An 11,634-nucleotide genomic window follows, 5' to 3' on the forward strand; every position below is an offset into this window, starting at 1 on the left:
GCTCAATCAAATTAGACCATTGCATTTTTCCAGTAATTTTTATCAGTTTTTCACCTCGGCATTGCCTTTTTGGTTAGGCTATTATTGCACAGCAAGTAGACTACTATTTGAGAAAACAAAAGCCAAGTTCCCTATCTATTATTCAATAATTCAATTTAATTAATTACTTTTTTATATAAAAAATAGATATGTAGATAAGTTATTTCACATATCACAAAGTTGAGATCACAGACTCATCTGCCAATTGCAATTTGCAATTCAGCATTGTATGGTTGTCTCAGCTGTCCTATTAAGTTTTCACTTTATATCCTATCGTGTCTTTGCATGTGTTTTTATATCCATCTAGTGACCAGAAGATGAAACAAATAAAAAAATAAAAATCACAGTTCATAGCTCTCCATCAAGCCCCCTATTTATTTGGTCCCAACGAAAATAACAACTAATAATTCTTGATAGCTCGAATTCGGCAAAGGCCAAATCCTTCGAATCCTAATTGGGGCGTACACATTAGACACCCTACTCCACCCGATCAAGACCAATCATCTTGTAATCTTATATATTACAATTTGACTTGAAAAGTTTGAAAAAAATTCAAAAAACACATAAATATTAAAAAAAAAATTATAATTGTGTAGAATTTAATAAGTAATAATTATATGCGTTTAATTATAGCACTAAGAGCTGAAATAAAAGGTAATTTAAGCTATATTTCTGAATTAAAAAGTGAGTTAAATAGATTAAATTCTCTTTTGACTATTGATTCAGAACAATCTATAATAAATTATAGTTAGAGAATTGCTAGCATTAAGGATAAAATTTCCTTCGAAAAGATTACCAACGAAAGTTTTTACAATAATTAATATTAAATTAGATTTGAAAACCTGCAATTAAAATTGGTATTACAGTCTGGTTTCTTGGCCTTGCCAATAGCATTTGCATGAATATTAAATATAGTAAAGAAATAGAATCTAATAACTTAAATAATAATACTTATTTACAAATAATAATAGAACAAAATAATATCTTAATTAGGCTATTAAAAGAAATTAATGAAAAATTTATAATTAATCAATTAGAAATAATAAACGAAATTAGACGTTTTATACAAATTTTAGAAATATAAGTAGCTATTTTTGAAGAAAAACATACAATAAGAAAAAAATATACTCTAAGTAATTTCTATCCCCTCTTGCTTTCCCTTAAGATCTTTATATAGGCATCTTATGGATTTCAACCTAATCTATAAATATAAAATATTTTACATATTATATTTTATTATTCTTAGAAGACAAACAAAAGACAAGCAAGCAGGTGGTGTGGTCATATGGTGATCACATATTATTTATGAACAAGAGAAACTTGGTGGTGTAGTCGCATGGAGGTGTAGTCTTCAGTCCATAGATTTGTCAATCCATTATATTTTTTTAGATTTCATACCCCCTCATCACCCATGACATTACTAAGATCATAATTTTCCTCATAAACTTCGAACATTTCATCTCATCTTTTTAGATCTTGCTCCATTAATTATTTTTCCAAAAATTTACATCCTCTAAATATGTTCCAGAATCTACCTGTTCTAAGCAATCGTATTCTAATTCATAAGGCAATCCTAAAAAAAAAAAAAAATCGTTAAGGATGGTGTTACTGTAAAGGTGGTCCTTCCATAATGAACTAATTCAAACCCAACCCTTGTTAATTTTCTAGTTTCGTGAGATATTATAAAAAAAAAATAAAAATAAAAAAACATCTTGCCCTTACTTCTGTTGGATCTATTATAAAATGTGCTTCCCAATCTTTGAACCAATCACATTTATAGGAGATCACGTCATTCTTATTTTTTATTTTTATCAAATCATGAGCTACATTTAGACGTCCATCATTTACCTCAATTTGTGCAGTTGTAAATGTGATGGGTGTCATGCTTGGATATTTTTTATAGACTTCATAAAGATCCTCCAGTTCAAATGGAAATTGAGAATAATTAATACATTCAACATTTCACCCTATCCATAGAGTACCATGTTCTCTCAGCTCACCAGATTCCAACAAAAGTTATGAAGTCTATAAAGAATATCTAAGCATGGCACCCACCACATTTACAACTGCACAAACGGAGGTAAATTGTAACACCCCAAAAATGATAATTATAATTATTTGAATAATCTATGTGTTAATTGCAAATTATATGATTTAATTTGTGTATATCTGTCCAAATTGAGAAATTATTTGTTGAGAATGCAACTTTGGAATTGAAATTGACGACCTTATTGGGTTCAAAAATCGAAATTGAGTACACGGATATGTTAATTGGAATTTTTAGAATCATCTGAAAAGTTTAATTAAAAATTGATTTTTGTCTAATTCGTAAAGTTATGTTTGGCTCTCATTACTTGTATTGAGTTTAAAGATAGGAAATTAGAGCCTAATCCATCTTAGTATAATTTTATTTAGTGTAATTGAGATCATAATATGTTGAGGATCAATTTAATTTGAGTGAATTTGATTTACATTAAATTAGTGTGATTTATTATTAGCCTAAGTTAATCTTGAAAAATAAGAATTAAAAAAAAAAGAAGAAAAGAAAAGATGAATACAATAATGTGTACATGTGTCTTAGTCACCAACTAGGTGATTATGTAATGAGCCTTTGCTATTACACGTATAGAGAGAGAGAGAGAGAGAGAGAGAGAGAGAGTAAGAGTTTGAGAAATCAACATAGACCAAGAAGAGAAGAAGATAGGAAAGGTGAAGAACTTAGAAAGAAGATATAGACTTGTCTTGAATTCCCTCTAAATATCAAAGCAAGGTCAGCTTTTCCTTTTACTTTCATGGTATGGAGATTTGCACATGCAACATCTTTAAGATTAAGGCTGAAATTAAGAAGAATTGATGATCAAATGAAGGTTTTGCTCATATTGTTAAGGATTAATACATGCATGTATAGATATATATATATATATAAGGAAGAATTGAATGAATTAGCTTATAATCCTTGCATGCATGGCGTGATTTTCATGAAAATTATTTTCACACCTTTAAACTCTTGCATGGTTCTTCACTTGCTGGAAAATTGCCATGAATTATGATGCTTGAGGCTCACTTATATAGTTTTGATCTTGTGATAACCTTCAAGAAGTTGTATTGTTGTTCTACATGGATTTGAGCCTCAAGTTAGAACCATGAATTTTGTTTAATACTTGTTATGACTAAATGGATGTATTCTTGATAGTTTTAAGACTGTAATTATTGGCAAAAGAGGTTGAATTTGCTAAAAATTGCACTGCTCCAACAGAGCAGTTTTCGGCCAACATTTTTTACCCAGACCGCTCGAGCGGCCTGGGCCACCGCCCGAGCGGCCAACCTTGATTTGGCCAAAGTTGCACACTGCCTCACCACCATACATGCGGCCTTGACCACCACACGTGCGGCCAAACAGGGCAGATTTTCCAATTAATTTTATTTTTCATTTTCTAATTTATGCGCCTTCATTTACATGATTTTCACGTGTCATACACATCCATATGCATATTATAAGCATGAAAGAAATTAAAGAAAGAATAGAAACGACTGAACGAACAAGTAACGGATAAACCGAAGAAGGTTAAGAATTGACTAATTAACTCGAATGTATATTGAGAAATTGTGCTATGAATATTTGTGTTTGTAGGCCAAGACTCGAAGACCGAACATCGGATATTGGAAGACCACTGTGAGTAACATTTCTGTAAAAATATGTTGATATAAATTATGTTTTAATTGTTATAGATAAGCTATGGTTTCTTGAAATGCTATTTTGATCATGTGAACGAATGTCCTATTTGCAAATATATTATGGCATCCACAGATAGTCCCAAGTCATGGGGGAAGGCATGTAAATGCGGGTCCATGACACATGATTGTTTTCGAGATCTCGTTAGCCACTTCATTGTGGTGATATGTGTTTAATCGGTATCCGAAACCGATTACTCTAGTCGGAAAACGATATGTGATATGTTCTGTGAGATGTACCATTACATTATGTTCTGATATGAGATTGATATGATTGATTATGATATGATTTGTTTTACGGATATTGTATTTGGAATTCATTCACTAACCCCTTTACGTTAATGTTATTCACTGCGCTTTAGCTCACTGTTTTTATATATATGTATAGGTGAGCATTTTGGATGGTAAGCCTAGAAGAGGTCTATAGCTGAGTCGCCATTTTGAAGCCTACCGAGTTATTTTGTGTGCCTCTGAGTTGGGGCTAGGCCTAGAAGGCCGTTGTCAAGCTTTTAATCGTGAAGCAAACTTTCATTATGTGCATACGCTATGTATTAATGTTAAGTTATAAGTTATGGACTGAATGTGGGTAAATTAACGTTTTTGCATGATAAATGTTTGTTCATATAGATGCATAACTCATTGGACTATTGGTGTATTTTTGAATATTGCTTCCGTTAGCCCCGATTATTTTTTATTGTACAAGAAGGCCTTTGGTAATCTCGGATTACTGGCCGGTTACGACACTAAGCCTACTGGGGCAGGTTTGGGTCGTGACATAAATGATGGATGTCTAAATGTAGCTCATTATCTAATAAACATAAAAAATAAGAATGGCGTGATCTTCTATAAATGTGATTGGTACAAAGATTGGGAAGCACATTTTATAATAGATCCAACAGAAGTAAGGGCAATATGATTTTTTATTTTTTTTATTTTTTTATTTTTTTATTTTTTTATAATATCTCAAGAAACTAGAAAATTAACAAGGGTTGGGTTTGAATTAGTTCATCATAGAAGGACCACCTTTGCAGTAACACCATCCTTAAAGATTTTTTTTTTCTTTCTAGGATTGCCTTATGAATTAGAATATGATTGTTTAGAACAGGTAGATTTTGGAAAATATTTAGAGGATGTAAATTTTTGGAAAAATAATTAATGGAGCAAGATCTAAAAAGATGAGATGAAATGTTCGAAGTTTATGAGGAAAATTATGATCTTAGTAATGTCATGAGTGATGAGGGGGTATGAAATCTAAAAAAATATAATGGATTGACAAAACTATGGACTGAAGACTACGCCTCCATGCGACTACACCACCAAGTTTCTCTTGTTCATAAATAATATGTGATCACCATGTGACCACACCACCCGCTTGCTTGTCGTTTGTTTGTCTTCTAACAATAATAAATATAATATGTAAAATATTTTAAATTTATAGATTAGGTTGAAACCCACAATATGCCTATATAAAGATCTTAAGAGAAAGCAAGAGGGGATAGAAATTACTAGTATATTTTTTTCTTATTGTATGTTTTTCTTCAAAAATAGAAGCAAGGGCAAGAGGGTTTTTCATAACATTTCACAAAATTACAGAATTAGCAAACGTTGGGTTTAAATTAGTTCATTATGGAAGGACCACCTTTGCAGTAACACCATCCTTAACGAAAAAAATAATTGTTCTAAGATTGTCTTATGAATTAGTATTCGATTACTTGGAACAGGTAGATTCTGGAACATATTTAGATGATGTAAATTCTTGAAAAATATCTAATGGAGCAAGATCTGGAAAGATGGGATGAAATGTTCGAAGAATATGATGAAAATTATGATCTTAGTGATGTCATGGGTGATGAGGGGGTATAGAATCTAAAAAATATAATGGATTGACAAAACTATGGGTCGTTTGGCAAAACCATGGACTGAAGACTACGCCTCCATACGACTATACCACAAGTGTTTCTTGTTCATAAATAATGTGAACACCATGTGACCACACCACCTGCTTGCTTGTCTTTTGTTTGTCTTCTAACAATAATACAATATAATATGTAAAATATTTTATATTTATAGATTAGGTTGAAGTCTGCAAAGTGCCTATATAAAGACTTAAGAGAAAACAAAAGGGGTTACAAATTACTTAGAGTATACTTGATACTAAGAAAGAAAGTTTGGATTCTCAAGTTGTCTTAGAACAAACAATACTTTAACAATCTAATAGTTTACAAGCGCCATTTTTCCTTGTAAATTTTCTATTCTATAACTAAAATCTTTTCTTTTCAAGAAAGTGTGTTACTTTTAGTCTCCAAAATAACCAAAGAAACAATTTCTAAAGTTACGATATAAAAGTAGGAAACGAAATAGAACTATGTTAAACCTGATCTAAAGAAATAAACTTTGAAGTTAATTACCTCTATAAACTAAAAACTTATTAACACTAGAGCCCTCCGCTGACTACTTTCAAATAATAGTCAAAATCTTTATATACTACTCTTATCTTGGAAACATAATGGATCTAAAATCAAAACAGCTTAATAATAAAAAAATAAAAATAATAAATAATTTTTTTATGAATATTTATCACCATTTCTACATTCAGGATATATTGTTAGATCTTAATCAAGTAATAATATTAATAATAAACTATCAACGGTGAAGAAATTTTTTACAAAATCTACTAAATACTAGTATTATTAAAAATATAAAATTTACTAGAAAAAAATAAAAATAAAAATAACGCAACAAATCATATATTATCAACAACTAGATATAGGCCCTGTTTGGTAGAACTGTACGAAAGTGCTTATAACTTATACCTTAACAGCTTATAGCTTATAACTATGATCATAAGCTGATTTCTGACTTATAAATTAAACTTCTCATGCCCCACTCAAAGAATAAACTGATTTCTGACTTACAAAAAACTATAAGCTATAAGCTTAAGCTAAACCAAATACATCAAAATAAATTAAATTAAGCTAAAAACTGAAATAAACTGAAAAAAAACTGTACCAAACAGGATTATAATATTCTTAAAAACAAATTTATTTTCACATCACCAAAGTCGCATCATTTGGGCTGATACAGGCTGCCACATTTTCGGGCTATCTAGCATCACTAACAATTGGTCCCAATGTCAAATCAGATCCAAAAGGCATCATTTCTACTCAAAAAGCAGGCACACAAGCTTCTAAAAATGTTGCTCAAAAAGTTTCCGCTACAATCACAGAACCTGATACTATTCCCTAAACATTTCAAGAATATCCTTCGTAACAAAATTTAAGGATCAGATTAAATAACTCAAAAGCAGATAACATGGTCTGAAATAGTGAGCTACAAACTACAAAGAGAATACTCCCCCGACTATTAAAAAATCCCCAATCCCTACACATGATTATCTCATAACACCACAAAACTCATTTCTTCTTTCCAGCCTTGGCAGCATCACCAGCCTTTGTCTGCATGGAACATGAATTATAGCAAAGTAAGAAGTGGGGGTTGTTAAAAATAAAATAAAAAAATAAAACCAGTTACTGTAGAAAATATACTAGTACCTTCTTCACTCCACGGATTTTCTTTGTTCGGTTCTTCCTCTCCTTGAGCTGCTTCCTTGACTTCTCAACCTTGGTATCAAGTCCATTCTGCCATTGCATGTCTCATATTAAACATGTGTTGTGCAATATGGATACATAAAAGTGAAAGATACATCAACATGAAAACACAGTCAATATCAATGGAGTTTTCTGCCACACACAGAGAGAGAGAGAGAGAGAGAGTAAACCATAAAAAGAACAAAAAATAAATGACCTCAAGTTAAAAAAGAAAGAAAAAAAGGCCCTACTCTTGAGCCAAGTTTTTTTTTTTTTTTTGGAACCACCAATACTCTTGAGCCAAGTTGGTCAATGTAAAAAAGCATTTGCCACTTTTAGGAATATAGCAAATCATGTCAATGAAGTCATCTCACACAATTGGCTAACAACTCGAATAATTTTCCCACCTTGGTGATCAAAATATTTATTTTATGATCCTGGGAAAATGGCAACTATATGATCAATGGGAGATAGGAAGTCATGCAACTTCGAGAGAATGTCTTGAGAAATTTATAATATCTTTACTAAATGAATACCATAGCAGAGCATGAAAGTCTTCTAAGGAAAACATTGCCAATGAGGAACAAATGAATGGAGCAAGCAGCTAGCAACCCAAGCTCCGGTTCTCCAAGTTATTCTTGTTCAAGCTTGTCATTAACAAAAAAAAGTTGATATCCAACTGATTTCAAAAACCTGTTCCCTTGCTGCCTCACTTTTTAGTCAAAAGTTAGCAATACGTAATGATGTAGGCACCTGTTTGGTATAACAGGCAAGGGGCTCCTAGTACGTGTTAAACAAGTTATTTTGACTCTTGCATGCCAAGCAAGGAAGAGGTGAAGGACATTAAAAAATAAGACATGTGATGGCATTGCTAATCCAATCCTATGGATTGGTAGTTAAAAGACAATTTTGCCCCATTTTACAAAAACAACAAAGTTACCTTCCATTTGATAAGGTCTTTTACGTAAATTTTGTAGATTTAATCCCAACTAACTTGTATCATCACACTCGTGCGCAAACAAATGCGCTGTATCTTACATCTCTAACCTAATACCACTACACTAATAATCTTATCATTCAATCCCACAATACTCATAATCCCACCCAATCTAATCTATCAAACAAACATGGCCATGACAAAACGATCAAGCAAAGCTCTTACTTGAGTGAGCCCATCAAACACAAACAAAATCAGGTCAGTTTTGCCTCCTCCAACTTACCACCAACCACAATTTGAACACTTATAATGAAGAGGTTGAAGGCGGGCAGAATTTGCATAGCCCAACAATTAGGCTCAATTAAAACTTCACTTCAAGTTGTTTCAACTATGGTTATCAGAATCCCGATCCGGATCTTACGATCCTACGATTCATTTGAGTACAATCGATCCGGATCGTGTAAAAAATTCCTTATAGGTAGGATTTTTCGATCCTGGTAATGGGATCTTTTAGGATCGTAGAATCCCGATCCGAATCCAATCCTATCTGATCCAATTTACAAGCCTTATTTTGTATTGTATGACACTTTATTATAAATTTTATGTTTGTTATCTAAATACCAATTTATGTGATCAAAATAAATAATAAAAATTAAGTAGTATTGAATCAAATAGACTAAGAAAAACAAATTAGAAAACAAACATTCAAATATTGCGGTAATTTAAGAAAATTAACTAGTCGAAAAAACAAGCTTAGCTTTAGTGGAGTCTAAGGAGGGTAAAATGATTGCAACTTTATTCCAATTTTTTAAGAGATTATTTTTGTGACTCGAATCCGCTTCACCAGGGATGCTAACGATAAACCTTATCATTCAGTTAAGCTGTTCTTTTGAGTTCTTAATCTACTGTCATATCTAACTTTGTTCAATATTTTTCTTCACTTTTTATGCATTATTGTAGATTGTAAAGTATTTTATTATAGAATTCTTCTTCTTCATCTTCTTTTTTAATGAAATACAAAACTTTTACCATTGAGTTTTCTATTGTATAATATTATATGTACATTTTATATGGAGTATTATAATTTTCACAATATCTTCACTTCTTTTTAATAGAATATATACTCATTTTGTGTATACTTTTTAATAAATATTTATTTAAACTAAATTATTATATAATTTGTCTTTTTCGGTAGGATCTTACGATCCTCGATCCGATTCTACGATCCGATCCTATAAACACCTCCAACGATCCAACGTAGGATCCCGATTTTAACAACCTTGAACACTGTCTGAAATACCAATTTCAATAACAAAGGGGTTTAATAATCAAGATGTCAAATTTCATAATATTCCAAAAGCCACAGCATACAAACTAATCACTTAAACGGATTAGATATTTGGGATGTAATATTCCATTATATTTTTTTAAAACCAGCGAGCTCTAAACTGATTACATTGATAGGAATTAATGCCAACTAAATGTACATTAGTGTTGAGTAGCTCAAAACAAACCAGTAGACAAAGGATCTCAGTACGTCTACCAAAAGTCAACAACTTTCTGATCCAAAATTTCCCTAGAAAACACTAATCCACTATGATTGGCTCAAAATAAACCGGGTAAATTTTGGTACACTTGCCCAATGTTTTATGTGTTGTGTTCCTTATTTCACTGGAAAGCTCTTATTCATTCCTAAAGGTATTCAATGAGAATTCAATCATTACACAAAATGGACAAGTAATAGCACCATGAAGCCCAAAGAAGGGGCAGATTGATAGCCCTTATAAAAGGCGTAACCTGAAACTTTTTAGAAGATATTCAATAGAAATGTATCATAGAAATGAAGAATTTAAACTTCTAATAATATAAGACTGAAAGTGATCATATGGCCTAATAGGTACCCACACTCGCCTCCATAAAAAGAAAACACTTTAAACCTATGTTTCACAAGGATGATTTTTTCTTGAAATGTTAGGCTCCCATTTGCATCATGTGGTAAGAAAAGAAAAGAAATGATTGTGTTTTCTCATTATTATGTTTGGATGAGTAAGAAAGCAAAGTTCGTGATGTAGGGATATGGGTGGGATTTCTTTTCTTTATTTGTATTTTAATAGGCAATCTCAGTATTATAAAAAATACACAACCAATTAGCGTGGTGCTCACCAAAGCTCACGATTTTTGGTAAGAAACGAAACCTATAAAACAAGAAAATTCTCTTTCTCATCATTTCTTCCCTAACTTATAAACCAAACATGCGAAAAGGCTTCTCTTTCTCTTCATTTCTTACCAAATCACTTGATCCAATCAGCTGTTAATGTCTAACATGCACAGCAATAAAAAGTACTTGAGCCAAAACAAAACACAGATGAAGCAAGTAAAAAAATTAGGAGGATTAAGATGTACCAATAAGTTTTCTAACAAAATGAATCCAAGCAATCAGCATATCTAATTAATTCAATTAGCAAGAAAAATCACCCCCACATGATAACACCATACACAAAGAAAAACAATGGCATATGTAAACGTATAGAATAAAGAGATCGATCATAAATTTACCCTGATAAGCCTGTATTTGGGCTCATACTTCTTGGCGTTCTCAACAGAATCATAAATCAAACCAAACCCAGTTGACTTTCCACCTCCAAAATGGGTACGGAACTTGAAAACAAAAATTGCATTTGGGTCCTTCACCTCATACATTCTCGACAGCTTCTCCTTCAGCTCCGCCTTCATAACAGTAGATAGTAAACATAACAAAAAAACGAACCCAGATCAACAATTCAAATCCAAAACCAACAAAAATATATACTAACTTATACTAAAAAAAATCAGGATCTACCTTGGAAACATTGGGTCTTCCAGGATGAAGAACATCAATTATCTGAGGACAGTGAAAAAATATTCAAACTGTATAAGTAAGGGTTCAAGATCTTCAAGTTTTTCGTCAAAATATATTATTATAGATGAAGAGAGAGAGAAAGAGAGAGAGAGAGAGAGAGAGAGAGAGAGAGAGAGAGTACGTACGAATTGCTTCCTAGAGAGAAGCCTGTTGGTCATGAACTTCCTAGTACGGATAGTCACTGCCTTGTCCGCCATAGCTGCTATGCGAATCGGCTACAGAGCAATACACACGCAGTCGCCCAAATGCAGAGAGAGAGAGAGAGGCACAAGAGGAGAGAGAAAGCAAAACCCTAGAATTCGTAACTATAGAGAAGCCCTAGATTGATGTGTTGACTTGGGGCCATGGGTCGAGTAGTTGGATTCGGGTTCTAAAAGAGGAAGGTCCAGCACGGAATGTTCGATGAACCATGGACCGTTAATCGGGAAATACGGGGCAAA

The 11,634-nt window shown here is 32.3% G+C and overlaps 1 protein-coding gene across 1 annotated transcript; it reads right to left on the minus strand.

Moving 5' to 3' along the window:
* Positions 1 to 6,928: 6,928 nt before the first annotated feature.
* On the minus strand, positions 6,929 to 11,634 carry LOC114312777 (small ribosomal subunit protein eS24z). The gene is made up of 5 exons (XM_028259073.2): positions 11,320 to 11,634; positions 11,135 to 11,176; positions 10,852 to 11,022; positions 7,323 to 7,409; positions 6,929 to 7,226 (listed from the first exon to the last, which is right to left on the minus strand). The coding sequence occupies exons 1-5, from the start codon at positions 11,389 to 11,391 to the stop codon at positions 7,185 to 7,187; spliced, it is 414 nt and encodes a 137-aa protein (XP_028114874.1). The 5' UTR covers positions 11,392 to 11,634; the 3' UTR covers positions 6,929 to 7,184.

This window comes from Camellia sinensis, chromosome 2 (genome assembly GCF_055761805.1).
Source record: "Camellia sinensis isolate YWXY chromosome 2, ASM5576180v1, whole genome shotgun sequence".
NCBI lineage: Eukaryota > Viridiplantae > Streptophyta > Magnoliopsida > Ericales > Theaceae > Camellia > Camellia sinensis.